Genomic DNA, 22,755 nt, shown 5'->3' on the forward strand with positions numbered 1-22,755 from the left:
TTGTTAGAGGAAGTTATGATTTTTCTAAGATTCAGCGTAGCAGTATACAACTCAAAAATCGAATTTTAGATCGGTCGATTTTTAGCCGAAACAATCTAAACGAGAATTGAAGATCTCATTAATAAGAGTTCAACAATATAAAGACAGTAAAAAACGAGCGCTGGATGACAAAGTTATGAATTTTTAACGGACTTTAACTGTCTAAGGCTGTGAAAATATAACTTTTAAAATAAACTCAAAATTAGTCGAAGAAGTCTAAATGAAAGTTGTAGATCTCGTCGATAGTTACGAATGGATATAAAGAACGTAAAAAACAGAGCTCGTATGCAAAAGTTATAAATTTTACAAGATAATTAATTTTCGGATTAATAAGAGTGTGACACGTGTCGCGATTTGGTACACCCCTTTCTCCCCATGGCTTGCCACCAGATGATGACATGTGGCCCTATTACTCACAGCGTAAGTTGAGTACACCCAACATATTTGAGTACGTCCAACCTACTAGGCCTCCTTGAAGCCTATACATAGAAAACGATTTTCACTCTTTTCTTCACACCTTTTCATCCAATTTCTTCCAAAACCCTCCCAAGGTCCCTTGGCCTTTCTCTAGAACTTCCTAAGTGTTAGTAACAAAGCTCTGGAGCGTCATAAAACCCCGAGAAATAGATCTTTCATTTTAGAAGTTCTGTCCGCGCAAAGTCCGGTTTTTCGCTAAACCACCTGTAAGTTGAGTTTTACTTACCATGCTTTAAGTATAACTTATTTTTAAGTTCATTATCATTATTATGAACCTATAAAAACGATTTATCAGTGATTCCAAGTCGGTATACTGATTGATCTACTTACGGGTATGATGACAAAGCTAGATTTAGCAAGGTCTTTAAAGTGGGATTTCCAAACAACATACTCTGTATACCAAACAGACCCTACCACCGATATGATCTTACCCGGTTGTCCCTTATCAACTATAGATCAGTAGACTTCGAATTAATAATGAATATAGACTAATAACTATTCTTAAGAAATATTAGACTAATACTTAGTGATAATGATACTAGGTTACGTCAAAGGAAAAGATAGTTGCTAGAAGCGAAGCGTTGTTCGAGTTTTGAGTCATCACTTTATCAAGTGAGTGCATAGTTACTTTCATCTTACACATAGATATGAAGAATTTAATATAATTACATGCTATATGTGCTTATTATCTGTGTTCCTAATATCTATGCTAGATCAATGATTTATATATGTTTTACTTGATTTAAACTGTATACATATTTTTACACCTATAAATATATTGGGTAAAGATAAGTAGATGAAAGATGATATGGATGAAGAGAGATTAAAGATGATATAGATGATGAGAGATGAAAGATGAAATAGATGATGAGAGGCCTTGACTGTAAAGATGACGTCATATAGCAGAGTATAGATGACAACCACAGACTATTCTAGACAGTCCAGTGGAATGCTAGCAGGCTTGCAACCTGTAGGTGTTTGTGAACCATGTGTTCATCAGATGTACTCTAAAATCCCATTGACATGTATTGTGGCTGGACTCCCTAAAATAAGATTTTCAATAAAGAAGATGATCCCATGGACTTCCAGCTATGGACTTAGTGCCTAATAGATAAACCCTGAAAGCTATATACTTAGTGCCTATTAGATAAACCTTGAAAGCGATGGGCTTAATGCGTATTCCTTAGGAGAAATCCTTAGGAATAAATATAGAAGAAAACCTACTTACAAGTACCATGGAGGAATCCCTAAACTAGTATTATCAGCATAGATGATCCTTAGGGTAGATTCTTAAGAATTAAGAAGATATTGGGATGGGAAATTGGGTTAATTGTTTGATGATTAAATATATTAATTATATTATTTTGTGTTGAAAACCTTATATACTCACCAGGTTTCCCAACCCGACCCACTCAGTCTATTGTATCACAAGTAGCGATATAAAAGATACATTATGTCGAGAGATTCGAGGAGTATTAGGCCACTAGTTTAATTACTCTAAGGCTTGTAATATTTCATTATGCTAATGTTTATGTATTGATGAGGAGATCCCAATGTTTTAATATAAATAAAATACATTTCTTCGGAAATGCTTTGTTAATATCATTATTATGTTTTTTTGGAACAAATTCCGCAATATTATTGCTCAAAAAGGATACTCTGATTCTAAATAAGCATAAACAAATCGGTATTTCCTGGCCATGAAATTGGGTATGTCACAGAGGTGTTACCTGATGTCGCCGGTGAAAGGATTGGCCAAAAGAACGAAATCACCAGACAAAATCGAGAGAGAAAAGGAAGGGGTGCACCATCACAACTGAGGTCGCGTATGACCTGATCTGGAAGGCGAAACCCTATCCCGACGACTTGTCGTCAATATAGGGTTTAGATAAACGATGTTGTTTGTTTATTTTGCTAAAATAAAAAAAACTAAAATTATAAAGCTGTGTCAATGACAAGTCGTCGGGATAGATATTTCACGCGGATTGCCACGTGGCATGCCGACGACAAGTCGCTGGGATAGCTTTCCGAAAACTACGTCGTTTCGCTTTTCTGCACCATGGGATAAAAATAAATGGAAATTACATTTGTCGTAACCTATACTAACGACTTGTCGTCGGCCTAAGTTTTTAGAAGAAAGCAAAATATCCGTCGTTCCCGTCGAATCAGTGGTGACGACATGTCATCGACATAACTCTCCAGGTCAAACATTTTTGGTCAAAGTTTGCAAAATCTATAGCGACGACATATCGTCGGCATAGCCCTACATTTAGCAACGACAGTAGTCGTTGGGATATGTGTCGTCTCCGTAGGTAGTTATTCTTGTAGTTGAATAAGGAATTTGAGATGAGTGATCTGGGAAAGTTGTCGTATTATCTTGGAATTGAAGTCCATCAACACGAAGGTGGAATCACTGATTGAAACAATCAGCCTATGCTAAGATACTACTTAAGAAAACGGGTATGAAGGACTATAATGCATGTCAGTACCCCATGAAGCGTAAGCTGGAACTAACCAATGATAAAAATGGAAGCTTGTAGAATAGACTATATTGAATACAGGAGTGTGGTTGGTGCACTAAGGTATTTAACCCATACGTGACCTTATATCTCATATGCTATCGAGTTGGTAATCGGATTCATGGAGAGACCTACGGTTCAATAATTGAAGGTTGTGAAACATATCCTGAGATATGTGAAAGGGGCAGTGGATTATGGTCTGATTTATGAAAGAGTTAGTAGTGAAGACATTGTTATCGATTACACGGATAATGACTATTCGATAGATGTGAATGACAGAAGAAGCACGGGTGGAATGGCATTCTACCTTAGTTTAAATTTAGTCACTCGGGCATCACAAGTGTCCGTGTGTTGCTCTTTCCACCTATGAAGTTGACTTCATTGTAGCTACTACAACAACGTGTTAAGGAATTTGGATCAAAAGGTTGCTTAGCGAGATACTCCCTTTGTCCCATATTAGTAGTCCATGTTTCCTTTTTAGTTTGTCCCAAAATAACAATCTACTTCTAAAAATAAATATTCATTTTTCAAAAAACCCCTCATTATTAGTTAAACTACCATGAAATTAAATGCAACTACCATGGAATTAAATGCAACAAAAGGGTAAGACTGTCATTTCATTTAATCAAGTTAGTGGTAATTAATGTTTTCTTAATCTATGTGTTTTTTTGTCTGTGGACAATAATTTTGGGATGGAGGGAGTATTAAATTGCAACATCAAACCACATGTACTGTACATTGACAAAAAAAACTGCTCTTGACCTGGCAAAGAATCCCCATGTTTCATGGGGGGAGTAAACATATCGATACACAATTCCATTATATAGGAGAATGTGTTGAGAATGGAGAAGTCACAATTCAACATGTGAGCAGTAATATGGAATGGGCATATATTCTCACGAAGTCGATGGAAGAACCAAGTTTGAAGAGAAGAGGGACTTGCTCGGGGTGAAGTAAGTAATCACTTCTAGATGAAGGGGAAAATGTTGGAGTAATCCAAAAGCTTAGAAGATTTACCTTGTTTAATTTTGAATTTTTAGTCATTATCGTTTTGCTGCAATTTAGAGATAAACTCAACAGTTAGTTTTTTGTTTTCTTTATAAGTAGGAACCTTTGTTTTGATGTTTACATAAGTTTAATGTTCAATAAAAACCCCAGAAGAAGGTTGGACGAAAATACCCCTCTTTCGTTTCTTCTTGTTCTCAGTTTCCTCTGTTTTTCATTCTTATAAATTAAATCAAGCAGGATCTGTTTACAATTTCAACATTTTTTCCAACTAGTACTAACTTTTTGAATATTTTTATTTATGGAGCCCATATTCACAAACATCACTTGGGTGGTTGAAGATATACTTATATAAAATATGATGAATCAAATTTAGTAATCTCGATAGGTTATTGGTGTGTTTTAAATTTGTAAACAGATGGACCAATGCTTCTATAAAGGATTTTCTTAGAGAATTCTCGAATCATTGTGTTGTGGTGCTATCTATTTCTTCACTCAATTTTTTTTTTCAAATTCAAGCTTTATAACTCATGGATATCGACTCCTAGTCTTTTCTCCATTTTTTTCTAAAGTATTGTTCATCCACTGCCTCTCTCATTATTGCTGACTTATCACTTGCATCGAAATTATAAAAAAATTAACTTTTAGGAACTAGATGAAATGTTACTTATAATTAGAAAACAACTGCAGATTTGAGCTTATTCAAAAAATCAACAACATTAATGTAATGACAAAATCCAAATGGTTGTGGTTAAAAGAAGAAGGCAATTGACTTTGATGAAAAAAAAGTTTAGTATTGGATTTAGAAGTTTAAAAAATAATTAAAAAAAAGATCAAGAATCAAGTGGCCAGTTAAGGGTAACAAAAACTAGCATTTTTTCTTTGGTGACAAAACTGCAAAATGGTTCTTGTGGTATGAAATTTTTTCGGAAATGGTCCAAACTGTGAAAGTTTTAGATTGGCAATCATTTTGAGCATGTTTGTATGTAGTTTTGGTCTCTCCGAAAATTGAAATGACTAAATTGTCCTTATTATATTTATTTTCCTTTTTTATAAGTATTTATATATATTAAATAATGATACACATACTCCACTACACACCCCACCTCTCTCTCTCTCTCTCTCTCTCTCTCTCTCTCTCTCTTTTGAAGATTACCCTTTCAACAAAACTAATATTCACATGTGTAAACTGAACATCACCATTTCTAGGCAACTTCATCACCATTCTTTCCGCTTTCACTTTCAATAATTTCTCCAAAATACTCACAAGATCCGATACAGGAACAACACAGGTCATGTATTCCCCAATTTGAAAACCATCTATTGCGCACATCCTTTCTTCTTCCTTTCACTTCTTGTACTATTCTCTGTAGTATCTAAAGCACCCAAACAATCCTTTTCAATATCTTCAATATATGTAAAATCATGCGCCACGATTCCATGATTTGAAACTTCAAAGATTGGAATCAATTTCCCTTTTAAGATATCTCGAGTGAAAAAGAAATATGCCATATCTGGTAAGGTGAGCAAAAACTGAACCGGTCAAAGAAAAACCGATCAAACCGCAATAAATCGCATCCTAAAAACTGAAAACGATGCAAAAACCGATGGTGCGGATTTTATTTTCACAAAAAACGAATGTATTGGTGCGTTGCGGTTTTTATATAGAAACCGGTCCACCAAAACCGAACCGCACCACAAGTGTATAAACAATAAAATAAATCAGTAATTTATATTATATATAATTATACATATTATTTAAAAAACAAATAAATTCTACTATATAAACAATAAAATAAATCATAAAGTTTTATTGTATACAATTATACATGACATTTGGTGGATCGTTTACTATTACATAATATATATTACTTAGAGAAGTGAATTTATATTTGTTCTTTTTATTGCTGTTAAAAATAGGGGTGGAATTGGTACGGTACCAATTCGTTTTTCTTTAAACTATGTACCGTACCAATTATAATTGGTATAAAAAATTTGCTACCGGTACCGTACCAAGTATACTTGGTACCAATATATTTGGCTACCAACAAGTTTTGTTGGTACAAATTGGTAATGGTATATACCGACTTCTTTTTATGGTCTGTTGTAAGATTTTAAAATAAGCAAATACATCGGGTAATTTAGACGTTTAGTAAAGAAGTTATGTAGTTCTTTTAATTTACAAAAGATTCTATTGAAAGTAACGCTAAAGTAATGTTTTAATTTTGTATTTTAACATTGTAATGACTATTGACTAATGCGACCAAATAACTTATATATCGTTTTTTAAAAATGTAAACACTAAACATAATTAACAATTGAAATTTACGATTTCGTTTATATATATATATATATATATATATATATATATATATATATATATATATATATATATATATATATATGAATTGTTGGTACGGTATTACCATGGTATTCAAAATTTTGTACCATTACCGTACCAATATTGTTCAATTGGTACGGTACTACCAACCAAACATGTTGGCTACCAAATATGTCGGCTACCAACTTTCTTGGTTCGGTTGGTAGCATGTTGGTTGGTTTTCCGTGGTACAATTTTGACAGCCCTAGTTAAAAACATGTTTGTAGGAATTTACCTTAGTTATTTATTTTTACTTTATCAGAATAATAGTTATATTTTGTGAGTTTTTTAATTTGTGTTTGTAACTTAGTGACTATGTGTAAAGAGTACGTGGGATACAACTTGCATGCTTGTAGGTGCAAATTGAATGAGTTTGGGATTATGGGTTGTAAATGAAATAATCAAGTGGGATTATGGGTTGCAAATGAAATAATCAAGTGGGATTATGAGTTGGAAATGAAATGATCAAGTAATCAACGTTAAAAACATAAAAGTGTGGTTTCTAAACCATGACATACAATTATAAATCTTTATACGGATATCATGATTAAAAAAAATGCACCGGCGAACATAAAAAACCGAACCATATGCTTGACTCGGTTTAAAACCGACACCGAACCGATACAAACCGAAACCACATTTGAAAACCGCAATACCGAACCATTGAAAAACCGCACCCAACGGTTTCTAAAATGCAAAAACTGCACATTGCGGTTTGCGGTTCGGTTTGATCCTAAAACCGCACCGAACCGCACCATGCTCACCCCTAATATATGGTCTTCCCCAAGGTCCATAAATAATGAAGAATCTCGTACCACTTAACTATAAACCATATATGTGTTATATGTGTGCGATTTCTTCACCTGCTTTTTTTGTAGTGACGTATATGCTTGCTGGTTGATCGGTTCGATATTTTTCGGAAAAAGGTTACTTTGTTGTTTAATCCGTAAACAGAACTGGATGATGCCTAAACTAGGTATGTCAAAAACTTATTGGACCCCGATTCCATATGGGATTAATTTTTTAAAAAAATTCAGGGGTGGGGGCGGGAGTGGGATTAAACCCCATTTTATTTTCGGGACTGGGGCGGGAGTGGGTATTTCCGTCCCGTACTCCCGCTGGCCCTCGTTTGTATATATATATATATATATATATATATATATATATATATATATATATATATATATATATATATATATATATATATATATATATATATATATATGTATATATAGGAGTAGGATCAAATGAGAACACCTAAAAAGTTGAGAACGCGAGAACGGATCTGGACCATCAAAATATTCAGATCTGAGGCTATTATCAAACGGGTCATTTACGTAAATTCTAAAACCATAGGTATTAAAGTGTAACTTGTAAAAGGTCACAAGGCTATAATGGTAATTGTAATTTTAACTTGTTCCTATAATTTCTCAATCACATATCATATTGCCGTTCAAATTATTTGTCCCCCACTTCATTTCTTTCTCTCTCTCTATACCTAGGTTTTAATCAATTCCTCCCTCAGCCTCCCTCCATTGCACATCGTTTGAATCAATCCTAATTGGAGCATCGCAAGTCTCCACCTCGATGCGTTTTTGGTTTAATTTTTCCTCCATTGCACCATCACTACCCATCTACGCAGCCTACATCACAGGTTGATGAAAGACGTAGGAAGGAAGTGAAGGCAGTCGGCGACGTCTGTGGTCGGCCGTCGTGATGGCGAGGGGAGCGTCTCCGTGGTCGACGAGGCTGAAGAGGAGGAAAGGAGGAGGTAGCGAGGGGTGGGTTGTCGGTCTCGGTGGATCGAAGATGGGGCACCTTTGGTGATTGGCTGGATCGAAGAGAAGAAGAAAAGAGAATGGAAGCAGTGGGATGTGGGGTCTGTCATTGGTTTCCGGTGACAAAGCCCCGATATTGGGTTGTTTGGTGATCGAGAAGGGCAGCAACGATTCAAAAATAGGTAAGGGTTCCTTTTTTTTGTTCTTGTTTGATTTGGCAGAACTCGATAGGCTCAAGTGGGTCTTTGAAGGCTCAAGTGGCAGCCCTTACAATTGATGGAAGAGATAGCCACACAAAGTTGTAATCAGATTCAAGGTAAAAGGTTGTGCACATAAGCTGTTTGATGATATGCGTGAGAGGGGTATTCATTTATGAATAACAGGGTATTCATTTGTTAATAATAACAATGTATTCATTTGTAAAATAGCAGTGTAATCATGTGTGAATGAGTGTATTTTATTTATGATTAGAGGTATTGTTTTATTCATTTGTGTATTCCAGGGTATTCATTTATTAATAACAATGTATTCATTTGTAAATAGCAATGTAATCATGTGTGAATAAGTGTACTTATTTATGATTAAAGGTATTCTTTTATGAAGAAATGATAATTTTTATACCCATTTTATTTTCAGTTGATTAAAAGAAAGGAAGTGGATTACTTGTAAATTGATATGTATTCATTTGTGATTGCAGTAGTATTTGTTTTTTTGAAAAAAAAATCGTTTATGAATACAAATGTATTTATTTGGGGTTGGATTTTTATTAATTTTTTTGAAAAAAAAACGTGAAATATGAGAAAAAAAAATTTAAGAAAAAAAAAATTAAATTTTTTTAGTTTTAATTTTTTTTTTGATAAAAATGTTTTTTATATTTCATTAATAAGAAAAATAAAAAATCAAATATCTCCTTCTTTTTTGGTAACTGATCCTAAATTTAAGGGAATTTGATTGATTTTATTTTATTTTAATTTAATTAAAATATACAATTACTTATATGCCCTTATATATTGATTGGTCCAGAACTGTTCTCGCGTTCTCAACCTTTTAGGTGTTCTCATTTGATCATTTCCCTATATATATATATATATATATATATATATATATATATATATATATATACAATAACAAGACATTATCTAATTTTAGGTTTTATTGACTTTCTTCCACTTCACAACATATGATACGATAGTGAATTGGTCATTTATTTTTATTCATGTCGTACTTTTTTTGTAATGTTGGATTTGTCGTATTTTATATTTGTAAGTTTTTTGGATTTGTCGTTTTGTAATGTTGAATTTTTATTTTTTTATTTGATAAAAAACTTGATTTTAAGCTTTTAAAGTTATGAAAAATAGTTTTTTTAGCAAAAAATGTAACAATTTTTTAGCAAAAAAAGTCAATTTTAATCCTATAAAACAGGGGAATGGGGGCGGGATCGTGGGTTATGAAGGTATTCTGGGGTGGTATCGACGGTTATGTAAATGGGGGCGGTGGCGGCGGCAATAATTGATTTCGGGGGCGGGGGCAACTATTTCCGCTTCTGTTTGGTTCCGTTGACATCCCTAGCCTAAACTATAGCAGGTTGTGGATTAGCGTTTTTACAGATTTCAAGAAGATTAATAAGGCCAACGGTGGTATTGTGAACATAATAATTTGGTTTTCCATGGCGTATCGGACACAAACTTGAGCTACTAAATCTAGTAATCCAGATCACCGCCACCTACAGACCACCAATGTTCACCACCACTCACTCACCGGTGATCAAATTCAATCTCCGACGCCACCAAGAAGCATGATTTTTTACTTGAAAAATGTGAAATGGAAATGAGTTTTTTTAGGTTTTTGTTTTCTCAAGTATCAATACAAAAAAGGGTATATAAAATTACTTGGTGGGAACTATAGGCGTCGAGAAGAGGAGGAGGGCCAAGGAGTTGTGAACAAACCATTAGAGAGAGAGAGAGAGAGAGAGAGAGAAAGAGAGTTGTGGACTTTTTAATATCTATTAAATATTTAAAACATTTCTTAAAATAAGGAAGAAAGGTATAATAGTCTTTTCAGTTTGAACAAGGACCAAACCGCATATAAACATGCTCAAAAGGATCATGAATCCAAAACTTTCATGGTTTGGACCATTTTCCGAAAAAAATGCATACCACATGGACTATTTTTGTAGTTTTGTCTTAATAGTAATATTTTTAAGGGTTGAATCAATGTATTAATTGATGGTAATGGTTTGTGGTCCACCCCATCCTATTATCATTAATGAGGTAGTGAGACATGTTCCCATATTTAAATTTGAGAAGATGATGTCATCAACACCGATATTGTTAAACAACCTCTTTAAGACTTTATGTTTGGAAGATTGTGCTAACCTAGAAGACCCTATTTCTATCTTGAAGCTAAAACATACAACTTGGTGTTGTGGGGACGACGGAGGCGGACGACCAATCAGGTCTCTTCTCCTCTCTTCTTCTCTCTACTTCTTTCCCTTCTTCTCTCTTCCTGTCTTCTTCTCTCTTGCAGACCACGAGGAAGTGACCATCCCGCTAGGTTGAGGAATAGTTGTGGTGGTGACGTGGAGGTGGAAGACAGTGGTGGTCGTGAAGACCATAACGGATGGTCTAATATCCCTTAGAGTGATTTCTTCACATTAAATTTCTTTAAGTTGTTTCCGCATACTTTGGATGCCGGCATAATATGAGTCATCAGTACATAGTTGCCTTAACCATATATGGCTATCATTCCACTTTTATCATTCTTGTACCCATAGTTAAAAATCCTGTCACATTTAAAGACTATAACATGGGGAAAATTCTTTCCTTATCGGCTTTACAACATAGAGGAGTTTCAGTGACTTCAAAATCATGTCCATTTGGTGTCATTTTAGCAGAAGACGCTAATCACTTTACATACTCTTGTAATTTTGTTGTTGAAGTCTGGTCAATAGTATTTTGTTGCATTTAAAGTCTTTGAGGCCCTAATCGGGTGTTACTTATGCTTGATTTGTTGGTTTAGGAATCAACTCTTATTTGATACTCATAACCTAAACTTAGCAACCTTTTAGACTCAATTTTACCAATCTTTTTCTTGGATTTCTTCTAGAAAAAGAAGTTCTAACATCTCTTGGTTTGATTTGGAGAAATGACCTAACATTGTTGTAAATACCATGTAATGTCCTATTTTCTCTAGTTTCTTACTAGAATTTTTAATGCTATCGTTGTTAAAAAAAATGGTATGTTCTTGGTGCAACATACCCTTATCTATTGCTATTAGATAGAGTGTCATCCTAGCTAATATAGTTGTTATAACAATTTCTAACTACCAACGGTTGTATTGTCTTTTCAAGTTAGAATTTTGTTTATGTTAGTTAGTGGTAGTTAGATACTCTTTTATGTAATGTTATTCATATGTGTGTGTGTGTGTGTGTGTATATATATATATATATATATATATATATATATATATATATATATATATATATATAAGGTTGAGATCGGTTGAGAACTCATATTTTCTAGAGAACCCGAGAACTAAAAGTGGAGCGTTGGATCAAAAGTAATTCATTAAGGACATGATCGTCATCTTATCAATCTCATTTAATGTTTAATTTTTTTGTGTTATTTAATATATTAATATAAATGTCTAAAAATTTACATCATAAATCAAATTTTCAGATTTTTTTAAAATATAGTATTTTTCGTTTATTTTTTTAAAAATGCAGATTTTTTAATTTTTAAGAAAAATGATTTTTTGAAAAAAAAATTGAAAAAAAGTATTTTTTAAAAAACTGCAATTTTATCAAAAAAACTGCAATTTAAAAAAAAACTGCATTTTTTTTTCAAAAAAACTGCAATTTTTCTAAAGAAAACTGCATTTTTTTAAAAAAAAAACTGCAAATTTTTAAAAAAAAAAACAAACTACAATTTTTTCAAAAAAAAAAGCAAGTTTTTTATAAAAAGTTACATTTTTTTTCAAAAAACTGTATTTAAAAAAAAAACTGCAATTTTTCAAAAAAAACTGCATTTTTTTTAGAAAAAAGTAAATTTTTAGGTGCATATATGCATATGTTTTCAAATGCATATATGTATATTTCTTATACTATAATATTCGTAAGTAAATCACAAAAAATCACATTTTTATTAATTAATCTATAAACATAATAGTACAAGTATTTTATTTGATACAAAATAAAATATAAAAAATAAAAAATGCTACAAATTTCAAAGCGTTTTCATGTCTTCGTGTCAATATTTCCTTATTTTCTTCAATTTATCATTTTCGCCTCTTCAATTTTCACCACAATTTCTTCCAAATCTACAATAAAATTAAAAAAAAATGATTGATGCAAAAACACTCACAAAAATACATATGTAATTTACATGTGAATCACATGTAATTCATATGTGAATTACATGTGATTTACATGTGAATCACATGTAGTTCATATGTGAATTACATGTAATTCATATAATTCATATGTGAATCATATGTAATTCATATGTGATTTACATGTGAATAACATGTAATTCATATGTGCAACATGTAATTCATATGTGATTCACATGTGAATTACATGTGAATCACATGTAATTGATATGTGATTTACATGTGAATCACATGTAATTCATATGTGAGTTTCATGTGAATTACATGTAATTCATATATGAATTACATGTATATATGAATTACATGCGATTTACATGTGAATCACATGTGATTTACATGTGAATCACATGTAAATCATATGTGAATTACATTTGAATCACATGTAAGTCATATGTGATTTACATGTGAATCACATGTAATTCATATGTGAATTACATGTGAATCACATGTCATTCATATGTGAATTACATGTGATTTACATATGAATCACATGTAATTCATATGTAAATTACATGTGATTTACATGTGAATCACATGTAATTCATATGTGATTTACATGTGAAATCACATGTAATTCATATGTGATTCACATGTAGTTCACATATGAATTACATGTGATTCACATGTAAATCACATATGAATTACATGTGATTTCATGTTCCTCTTTTGGCAAGATTCACAGCAAGCTCCAAGTTGTTCAACTGTAAAAACATGTTGGTTGACCACCTATTCTAGCAATTGATATTCCTTGTCCGTTTTGTAACTTTCCCTGAGAAGAAAAACCAAGTTTGAGCTTGAAAAAGTTACTGTTTAGAGGAAAAATGACAAACCAGCAAATGCCCCAATCATGATGCATGTTATCAGAATTGTAGATCCTTTTTTGCTACTTGAAGAAGAATGAGCATCAACTTTTGTCACATCTTTGGAATTTGAATCCTCTGAAAACCCTGAAATGATTTGTAATACAACACAAATGAATTATGACAACAGATAACTGTAGTAACTCAATGGTGTAACACTACAGGAGCCGATTTAAATTGGTAACTTAAATTCATCAGATGCAATAAGTCCAATTTCCTTAACATATGCATAAACGCAATCGAAATAAACCCTAGAACACATTTTATGTCAGAATCTAGGAAGAGAAGCATATGCATAAACGCAATTGAATAATTAAAACACATATATCAAAACCTCCCTATTTACTGTTAAAGCGATATGAACGCATATATCAAAATTTCTACTGACTAGCGATTTTGTTTCCTGGAATGAAGTAATTGAACAAAAGGAAAAAAAAACTTATGTTACCTAAAAAACATCGGAACTTCTGATTTGAGTAGGTATACATTTCTTATCTAACTATACAAACTCGTGTATCTGAAATTGATGAAGTGATTTCCAAGAGAATGAAGAAGACGAAGAAATTTTCAAAGCGAAACGCAGACTCGAAGATGGCAGCGACTGCTTGATAACGACATCTACAGGGACCGCCATTAACGGCCGTCAAAAACTTGATCTGTGAGGTTTTGTGAGGGCGTTAGAGATTTGTTGACTCTTCGATTTGTAGCCGAAAATCTAGAGAACAAAGAGTCGATGGCCGGAGGTGGCATGGATTCCGGACGGTGGTGCTTTTGGTGGAAACAAATTGACAGAGGGAGAAGGTGAGTAATCATCGGTGATATGCAATTGCGAAATTGGTTTTGGAGTAACAAATAGATTCGACATATTTTAATGCCAATAACACCCTTGGATCCAAAAATCTAGATACATCGCGTCTCTTTTTTACCACTTATTTGCAGAATTGCCATAAGAAATCTAAGCCCTCTATTTTTTTGATCTAAAGGTCTAAAATTAGTTCTCGGGTTCTCGGGAAACTATTGGTTCTCAAATGATCCTCTCTCTCTCTCTCTCTCTATATATATATATATATATATATATATATATATATATATATATATATATATATATATATATATATATATATATATATATATATATATACTCCCTCCGTCCCAAAATTATTGTCCACAGACAAAAAACACATAGATTAAGAAAAGCAATCATTAGTTTTGTCTTTTTGAGTAAAATGACCCTCTTGCCTTTTTCTAAAACCAATGGGAAATGTGTGTTTGTAATTATTCAAGTTTACTTTATTAAATGTTAGGGGTAATATGTTAAAAGTGTATATCTACTTTTGGTAGTGGACAATAATTTTGGGACAAACTAAAATAGTAAAGTGGACAATAATTTTGGGACGGAGGGAGTATATATATATATATATATATATATATATATATATATATATATATATATATATATATATATATATATATATATATATATATATATATATATATAATAGTCGTAGAATATAATGAAGTATGGGAAGAAGTCTTTCAAATCGGTTCATCTTCTTTGTTCATTTTCTCTGATCTTAACATGGTATTATATTTTTTATCCTTTTTTCCGCATTCTTTTCTTCACTCTTTTCACTATTTTTTTCAATTAATCAATTCATCATGTCTTTCTCTAAAATCAATCCATTTCCATTGATTTTTCAAGTCAATATTACCTTGGATGTTTGGATAATCCAGGTCCTGTTCTTGTTTCTAAGACCTTCAATGCTGTTGGATTTTCATCATGTAAGTAATCCATGATTATCGCTATATCAGCCAAGAATAAGCTTAGATTCGTTGATGGATCAATTTCTCAGCCACTTGTTACATATGCTACATACGCCAATTGGTATCGTGTTAACTCCATGGTTGTCAGTTGGATTTTAAACTCTCTTCATCGTAATATTGCTGAGAGTGTTCTCTTTCTTCAAATCGCTCATGAGATATGGAAAGAATTGAATCACCGATACGAGAAATCTGATGGTGCTCTAATATATTAGATTCAACAGCAACTGTATTCATTGGCACAAGGTTCAGATGATTTATCTACCTACTTCACTAAATTAACGAAGATTTGGGACGAGCTTCGACTTGTTCAAGGAATTCCTGAATGCACATGTGCAACTTCTGCAAGTATTCTCAAATACTTGGATGATCAACATTTAATTCAGATGTTGGTGGGATTAAACGACACCTACAAAGTATTACGAGATCAAATTCTGATGATAAAGCCCCTTTCTTCTGTCTCAACTGTATATTCCATAATAATTCAAGAAGAACGCCAACAAGACATCATCCTTCCTTCTGCAATCAATTTTGATGCTATTGTAATGAATGTTTCTAATACTTCATTGAACAGTTCTTCGAATAAATCTCAATGTTTGTGTTCATTCAGTTCCTTAATCAAACATGTGTTCAACCTTCTGTTTCTTGCTTTGCAAATTCATCTATGACTGAAGGAGTTATGAATCCAGATGGTAAACCCTTCTCATTTTCTCACTTTTCTCTTAATGTTTACAAATCATTTGCATTCCTTCAACCACATTTATCATTCATCATTAATACTGGAGCCATATATCACATGTGCTCTAATCGTGATCTTTTCTTATCCATGTCTACTTTTTCTCAGCCTCATTTAATTAGGCTGCCTAATGATCATCATATTTTCATTTCTCATTATGGTGATATACAAATTCATGATTCAAATGTTCTGAAGAATGTTCTATTTTTTTCCATCTTTCTAGTATAATATTGTCTCTGTCACTAAACTCACTTCTCAATTGAATACTTTTGTGTTATTCACTGATGAGAATTGTCTCATGTAGGACCCCTCATCGAAGAATAGCATATCACTTGGAATTCTAGGAAAAAGTCTCAATGATCTTTATGTTTCTGATTTCCATGATCTTAAACAATCTCTTACAGTTTTTCTGTTTCTAGTTTGTTTCCTAGAACATCTTCACATGTATTCATTACTAGTTTGAATTACATGTTGTGGCATAAAAGACTTAGACATGTACCTTTGTTAAAACTCAAATCATTCATGTCTTTTCCTTCACATACTGCAGATAATTATGTTTTACATTGTTTGATTTGTGCTCAATCTTATCAATCTCGATTACCATTTCCACACAGTATGTCTACAACAAAAGCTCCATTTGGTTTAATTCATATGGATGTATGGGGGCCTTAGAAACACTTAATACATGATGGTTTCAAATATTTTTTAACCATTGCAGATGATCATACACGACATACATGGGTTTATTTACTAAATCACAAAACTTATGCTTTTTCACTTCTTCAAGCATTTATTTAAATGGTTAAAACTCAATTTCATGTGGTTGTTAAGTGTGTTCGTACTGATAATGCCATGGAACTTCGATCAAGTAATGTTGGCAAACAATATTTTCAAGATCAAGGGATTTTACATCAAATGTCTACTGCTTATACTCCTTAAGAAAATAGATTAGTTGAGAGAAAACATAGACACATATTGAATGTTGCAACAGCATTGTACTTTCAATCAGGTATTAATTGGTCATTCTTTTTTAGGAGAGTGTGTAAAAACTACAACTTATTTGATCAGTAGAACACCATCTCATGTCTTGCATAATAAGACTTCATTTGAAGTCTTGTACAAAACCACACCTTCATGGGATACTCGTAAAGCATTTGGATGCTTATGCTTCATTTCCACTGTTGCTAATGGTCGTGATAAATTCATGAGTAAAGCTCAACCGTGTATCTTTTTAGGATACCCATTTGGTCAAAAAGCATATCGAGTTTACAATTTGATGACCAAAACCTTAGCTATTTCACGAGATGTGAAATTTTTTGAATATTTTTTCCCCTTCATGATCTAAAGAGTCATTCTTTGCATTCTAATCCACCTTCCTACATGCCTTCTAATGCTTTAGATAGTTCTATATCTTCCTATACTTCACATCCTTTTACTAATCCTTCAACAAATACCAACACACAAACCTTAAGGAGACCAATTTGAAATCATGTTCCTCCTGCATACTTGCAAGACTATATTTGTAACAATGTTACTTTTGATGCTTTTTGTAACCATACCATTACAAATCATTGCATTAATCCCATAATTCCAAAATACCCTTTTGTCCCACTTCTTCCAATTGTTCATATGCTTTTCATGTTTCCACTCATCCTACTGAACCTGCCGTTTATCATAAAGCTAAGGGAATTCATTAATGGGAAGATGTTATGAAGCTTGAATTGGATGCCTTACAAGCTAATGGTACATGGGATATTGTCAAGCTACCAAAAGGAAAACGACCAATCGCATGTAGGTGGGTTTACAAAGTGAAATACCATTCCGATGGCTCAATTGAACGTCACAAGGCATGCTTAGTTTCCAAAGGTTTCACTCAGAAGGAAGGCATCGACTATCATGAGACGTTTTCACCGGTAGTCAAGTTTACCAGTATACACAATCTTGTAGCATTGGCAGTGAAATATACATCAATTTGACGTGAATAACGCCTTTTTCCATGGAGAATTACATGAAGAAGTTTACATGAGGCTTCCACCTGGATATGAAACTTCATCTTCATCCCTTTTTTGTCGATTAAAGAAGTCTCTATACGGTTTGAAGCAAGCTAGTTGACAATGGTATGCCAATTTGTCTTCTGCCTTACGAATTCAAGGATATTCACATTCCCATAATGATTACTCTCTATTTCTTAAGAATTCTGGATCTACAATTGTTATTGTTGCTATATATGTCAATAACATATTAGTAACAGGGAATAAACTTGAAGAAATTACACAGTTAAAAACATTTTTTTGATGAACAGTTCAAAATCAAGGATTTAGGATTCCTTCATTATTTTTTGGGAATTGATTTGACTCAACAGAAAAAGGAATGGTAGTTCATCAAACCAAATTTATTAAAGAGTTGTTAGCTTCTTATGAAATGTTGGATTCATCTTCATCAACAACTTCCCTAACATCCAATCTCAAGTTGTTACAAGTCATGGATGATCCCCTTTCTGATGCTACTTTTTATCGACAACTTGTGGGGAAGCTAAATTTTTTGTTACATATACGACCTGATCTTGCTTTCACCATTCAACATTTGAGCCAATTTAACAAAACACCTTGTCAAACTCATTATCAAGCTGCTCTTCATGTTCTCAAGTATCTCAAAGGAACAATTGGTCAAGCTCTTCTCTTTAATAATGATTCATCTTATCAATTAGAAGCCTAATGTGATTCTGATTGGTTTGTGTGTCCTGTTACTAGACGATCTGTTAGTGGGTTCTTCATTATGTTTGGCGGATCACCTATCTGTTGGAAGTCTAAGAAGCAAGTCACTATTTATTTGTCTTCCGCAGAAGCAGGGTATCGTTCTATGAGAAGGTCACAGCAGAGCTTGCATGGATCAGTCGTCTTTATGTTGAATTTAAGGTTCCCAATATCACTCTTGTTCCTCTAAAGTGTGATAATATGGTTGCTATATACATTGCATCAAATCCCGTTTTCCATGAGTGAACTAAACACATCAAAATAGTTTGTCATTTTGTTCGTGACAAAGTATAATCAAGATTAATTCGTTTGTCTCATGTTTCAACTGATGAACAAAGGGAAAATGTTCTCACAAAATCTCTCTCTGGTTCTAAACATATAGATGCAACATCTAAGCTTGGATTTTTTTCATATGGATCCAAGCTTGCGGGGCTGTTAGCTTGAGTGTCATCCTGGCTAATATAGTTGTTATAACGGTTTCTAACTACCAAGGGTAGTATTGTCTTTTCAAGTTAGAATTCTGTTTCTGATAGTTAGTGGTAGTTAGATACTCTTTTATGTAATGTTATTCATGTGTGTATATATATATATATATATATATATATATATATATATATATATATATATATATATATATATATATATATATATATATATATATATATATAGACTGTAATGAAGTAACGAGAAGAAGTCTTTCAAATCAATTCATCTTCTTGTTCATTTTCTCTGATATTAACAATTGCCTTGTCGACCCTCAGTTTATTAGTCGTGCCTAATCAAGTAACCTAAAGCATGATGCTAGATTGCAAGCTAATTGATGCTTTGTTATTCTCCACCATTTCGCTTATGTGGAAATCAAGGAATTCTAAAGTGTTACCGGGCAGCCTCACCATCCCTAATACTTAAGGAACTAAAGGCAACTTCTTTTGTTTGGAATAAACATCGAGCCAAAAAACTTAATTTAGATTGGTCATAATGGTCTTTTATAGCTTCTGGCTATCCCCGTTTGAGTAAGAAATATCTTCTTAATGTCAAAAGAAAAAAAAAGAATTGGTTCTTATAGTGTTCTTCTCCATTTTATGCTTCTCAATGTAATTAGTTCTCACACTCTTTGATATTTGATCTAAAATAATTGTCATTATAAAATCTAAAAAAAACAGAGAACCAGCATTATGTTAATTTGATTGGTCTTAATCAGTTATGACCGGTATTTGGGAATATTATATCAATTTTAATTTACTTTGTACAAGCTATCGAATCTTTAATTTGTCCAATACATGCACACTTAAAGTGAAGATGAAGACATACATTAAAGAGAATCAAAGAAAGGGTTGAAGATGCATGATACAACATGCATAGCAATTATTCCACGAACAACAAATATTCACGACAAAAGAAATTACATTTTGATCCACACAAAGTAGTTGATCGTGTTGAATGAAAAGCAAAGAAGTGGGGAGTTTCTGGGGAATCCACCTATCCTAGCTAGGGCCTTCTACCTGTTCATTTTGGAGCAATTTGAACCCTTTCACAAAAGTATGAGGAATATATGCTCAACATTAGGCCTTGTATTGCATATGTACACATTCAACCTTTTATTTATTTACCACCTGCACAGACAGTTATATCCGTAAGTGTCACTTTTATAATGTTAACTGAGATAATTATGTGTTTGTACGTTTTATTCGCATGATATAATAAACAATAATATAACCCTCAAACATAAGAACACAAGAAAATGGTATATAAGAATGAGACAATCCAGTGAAAGTAAAATATGTCGATAGCTACCGGGTAAAATCTATGCAACAAAGTAACAACATGATTATATTTTTGTATTGTAATAATATGTTAATTTAAACAAACTATATATCAATCATATATTTTTATACTAGTCTTCTCAATTACGTGTAAAGCTAGGTCTATATGATTTCAGTTAGCATACAAAACATAAAGCACAATAACAGTTAAGATGCCTAATATTATGTCTTTACGTTGTTCAGTATGTTACTTATTTATTTAAAATGACTATAGATAGCTAAAAATTAAATAAAAACAACAAAATCGATGTGACAAAAGAATATAACCATGTGATTTGGTAGGGTTTTTCTTTTTAATTTAAAGAAAGGATAATGATCTAGAAAGTTGTAGACAATAAATTGAAAGTAGTTGAATTCTGACTAATAATAGCTTGTAATTTTTAGTAATTATTACTATATTATAGGTTTGGTTGCATAAACAATTCAAAGTAGTTAAATGTGGATTATTTAAATAACGTGATATTAATTATTGTCATTTAATTTCTTTATTTTAATATATAGACACGACTTATACAATATACAAAAATAAGTTTAATCAATTGAGAAAAAAGATAACAGAACTTAAATGAAAAAACCTAAACTCCCATAAACATTGTGTAACTATCTCCTGAATAACTAACTATTTAATTAATCTAATTATCACTGATTATAATAAATAAATACATTATTTTTGTATATATAAGTTTTCTATAATTTTTTTAGATGTTGTATAAAGAAAATAAAGAAACATACCCTTTTTGTTACAAATCTTGCTTAACGAAGATAAGAAAATAATGAGCAATATAACCCCAGTTATGACTCCAATGGTGATTGCCAGTGTTTTATCCACATCTTCATCATCTGCATGCATGCAATTATAATTTTATTATATTTTAATAATAATAATTAACACCATGCAATAGCACCACCGCCGCCATGTCGCCGACAACGGTGGTAAACATAGTGGAGCAACAACTTACCGGTACTAGAGTGGTGTTGATCACGGTCGACATACCGGATATAACATTTTCCAAGAAACATATCACCCCAAGTTGAAGTCTCGCACTCTGACCTCAATCGTCCACTTGCTTCCACAAGACAATCTTGACACTGACTTACACTTAAATCCTGTACGCACTGTGCCACACCTTGTACGCTTCCCGACCCACCCCCACGAAAGTATTGTCCATTCGCCGCCGTTAGAGACGCCAGAGCAGCATCTCGACGGTTCAAAACATCTGAATTATAACCAATTGAAGGGCCACATCGTTTTGACACCTCTGTCTTGTCGTCAACTCCGAAGAATGATATGTTATCGTATTTCACAAAGCATCCTTCAATCTGTATGATTCCACCAGTCGCCTGAGGACAGATTGTCTTGAGTTGACTCACGGCGCTGGCCACACAATCTTTGCAGATGGAGTTGCTGAGGTCACCTTCGCACTGGAAGAGACCATAAACGACGTTGGTTTGTGTGGATCCTGAAGTGGAGATTTTGAAGTTGGAGACGGAGGCTGAGTTGACTAAGGAAGTGAACAGTGAGTTGACATTCGATTCGTATGGAGTACCAGGGCTGAAACGAAGTTGTGAGCATCCACCATAGATGAGGGAATTCGTCGCGGATACAGATAGGATGAAGAACTTGAGAGAAAGTAAGGAGAATAAAAGAAAGAGAGGTACTTGATGCATTTTTAGAGGGTAGAATTTCTTACTTCTTAGTGGAGAGAAAAAGAGTTGTCACATAAGAATAATATATACCTGTAGCCGTAGCTACAAGTCTATAATTGCTTGAAATGTTTTATCAATATATATTATAAAATAGAGTAAATTGTACAAATGGTTGCTATGGTTTTAAGTAATTTGCGGTTTTGGTCCATAATTTTTTTTTTAGTTGGATATTCTGTACTTTATATTTTAGTTACATTTCTGGTCCTTGACCGACATAAAACGAATATATCACACTTATTGTATTATTTTGTATATATATTTTTAAAATTTTAATATTTGTTAATTTATGTTATTATTATATAATTAACAAGATACAATCACCACAACTTAAAGCACAAGCAACTCCTTTCCACACTAAATAAGACTACCTAAGTACTAAGGTGTTGTTTGTTTTTTGTAAAAAACATATTCTAACCACTTATTGTTGCGCGACACAGTACACACGAAACACTTTCCATCCCGCAACAG

The 22,755-nt window shown here is 32.8% G+C and overlaps 1 protein-coding gene and 1 pseudogene across 1 annotated transcript; both read right to left on the minus strand.

Annotated features, from left to right (window-relative positions):
- Positions 1-4,071: 4,071 nt before the first annotated feature.
- On the minus strand, positions 4,072-15,242 carry LOC145130518 (UDP-glucuronate 4-epimerase 3-like; annotated as a pseudogene).
- A 4,844-nt stretch (positions 15,243-20,086) lies between these two features.
- Positions 20,087-22,327, minus strand: LOC145128546 (plasmodesmata-located protein 6-like). The gene is made up of 3 exons (XM_079063348.1): positions 21,540-22,327; positions 21,313-21,420; positions 20,087-20,370 (listed from the first exon to the last, which is right to left on the minus strand). Exons 1-3 carry the CDS (start codon positions 22,246-22,248, stop codon positions 20,360-20,362), a joined length of 828 nt encoding a protein of 275 aa, XP_078919474.1. The 5' UTR covers positions 22,249-22,327; the 3' UTR covers positions 20,087-20,359.
- Positions 22,328-22,755: the final 428 nt, after the last annotated feature.

The sequence above is a fragment of the Lactuca virosa genome, chromosome 8, assembly GCF_052849685.1.
Source record: "Lactuca virosa cultivar CGN04683 chromosome 8, Lactuca_virosa_CGN04683_v6, whole genome shotgun sequence".
NCBI classification, from domain to species: domain Eukaryota; kingdom Viridiplantae; phylum Streptophyta; class Magnoliopsida; order Asterales; family Asteraceae; genus Lactuca; species Lactuca virosa.

Excerpts from the sequence above, each read along its gene's own strand:
- LOC145128546 (XM_079063348.1), bottom strand. The coding sequence starts at position 22,248 with ATGCATCAAGTACCTCTCTTTCTTTTATTCTCCTTACTTTCTCTCAAG. Across the intron at positions 21,421-21,539 it reads TCAACACCACTCTAGTACCG|ATGATGAAGATGTGGATAAA; the intron begins GTAAGTTGTTGC and ends GCATGCATGCAG.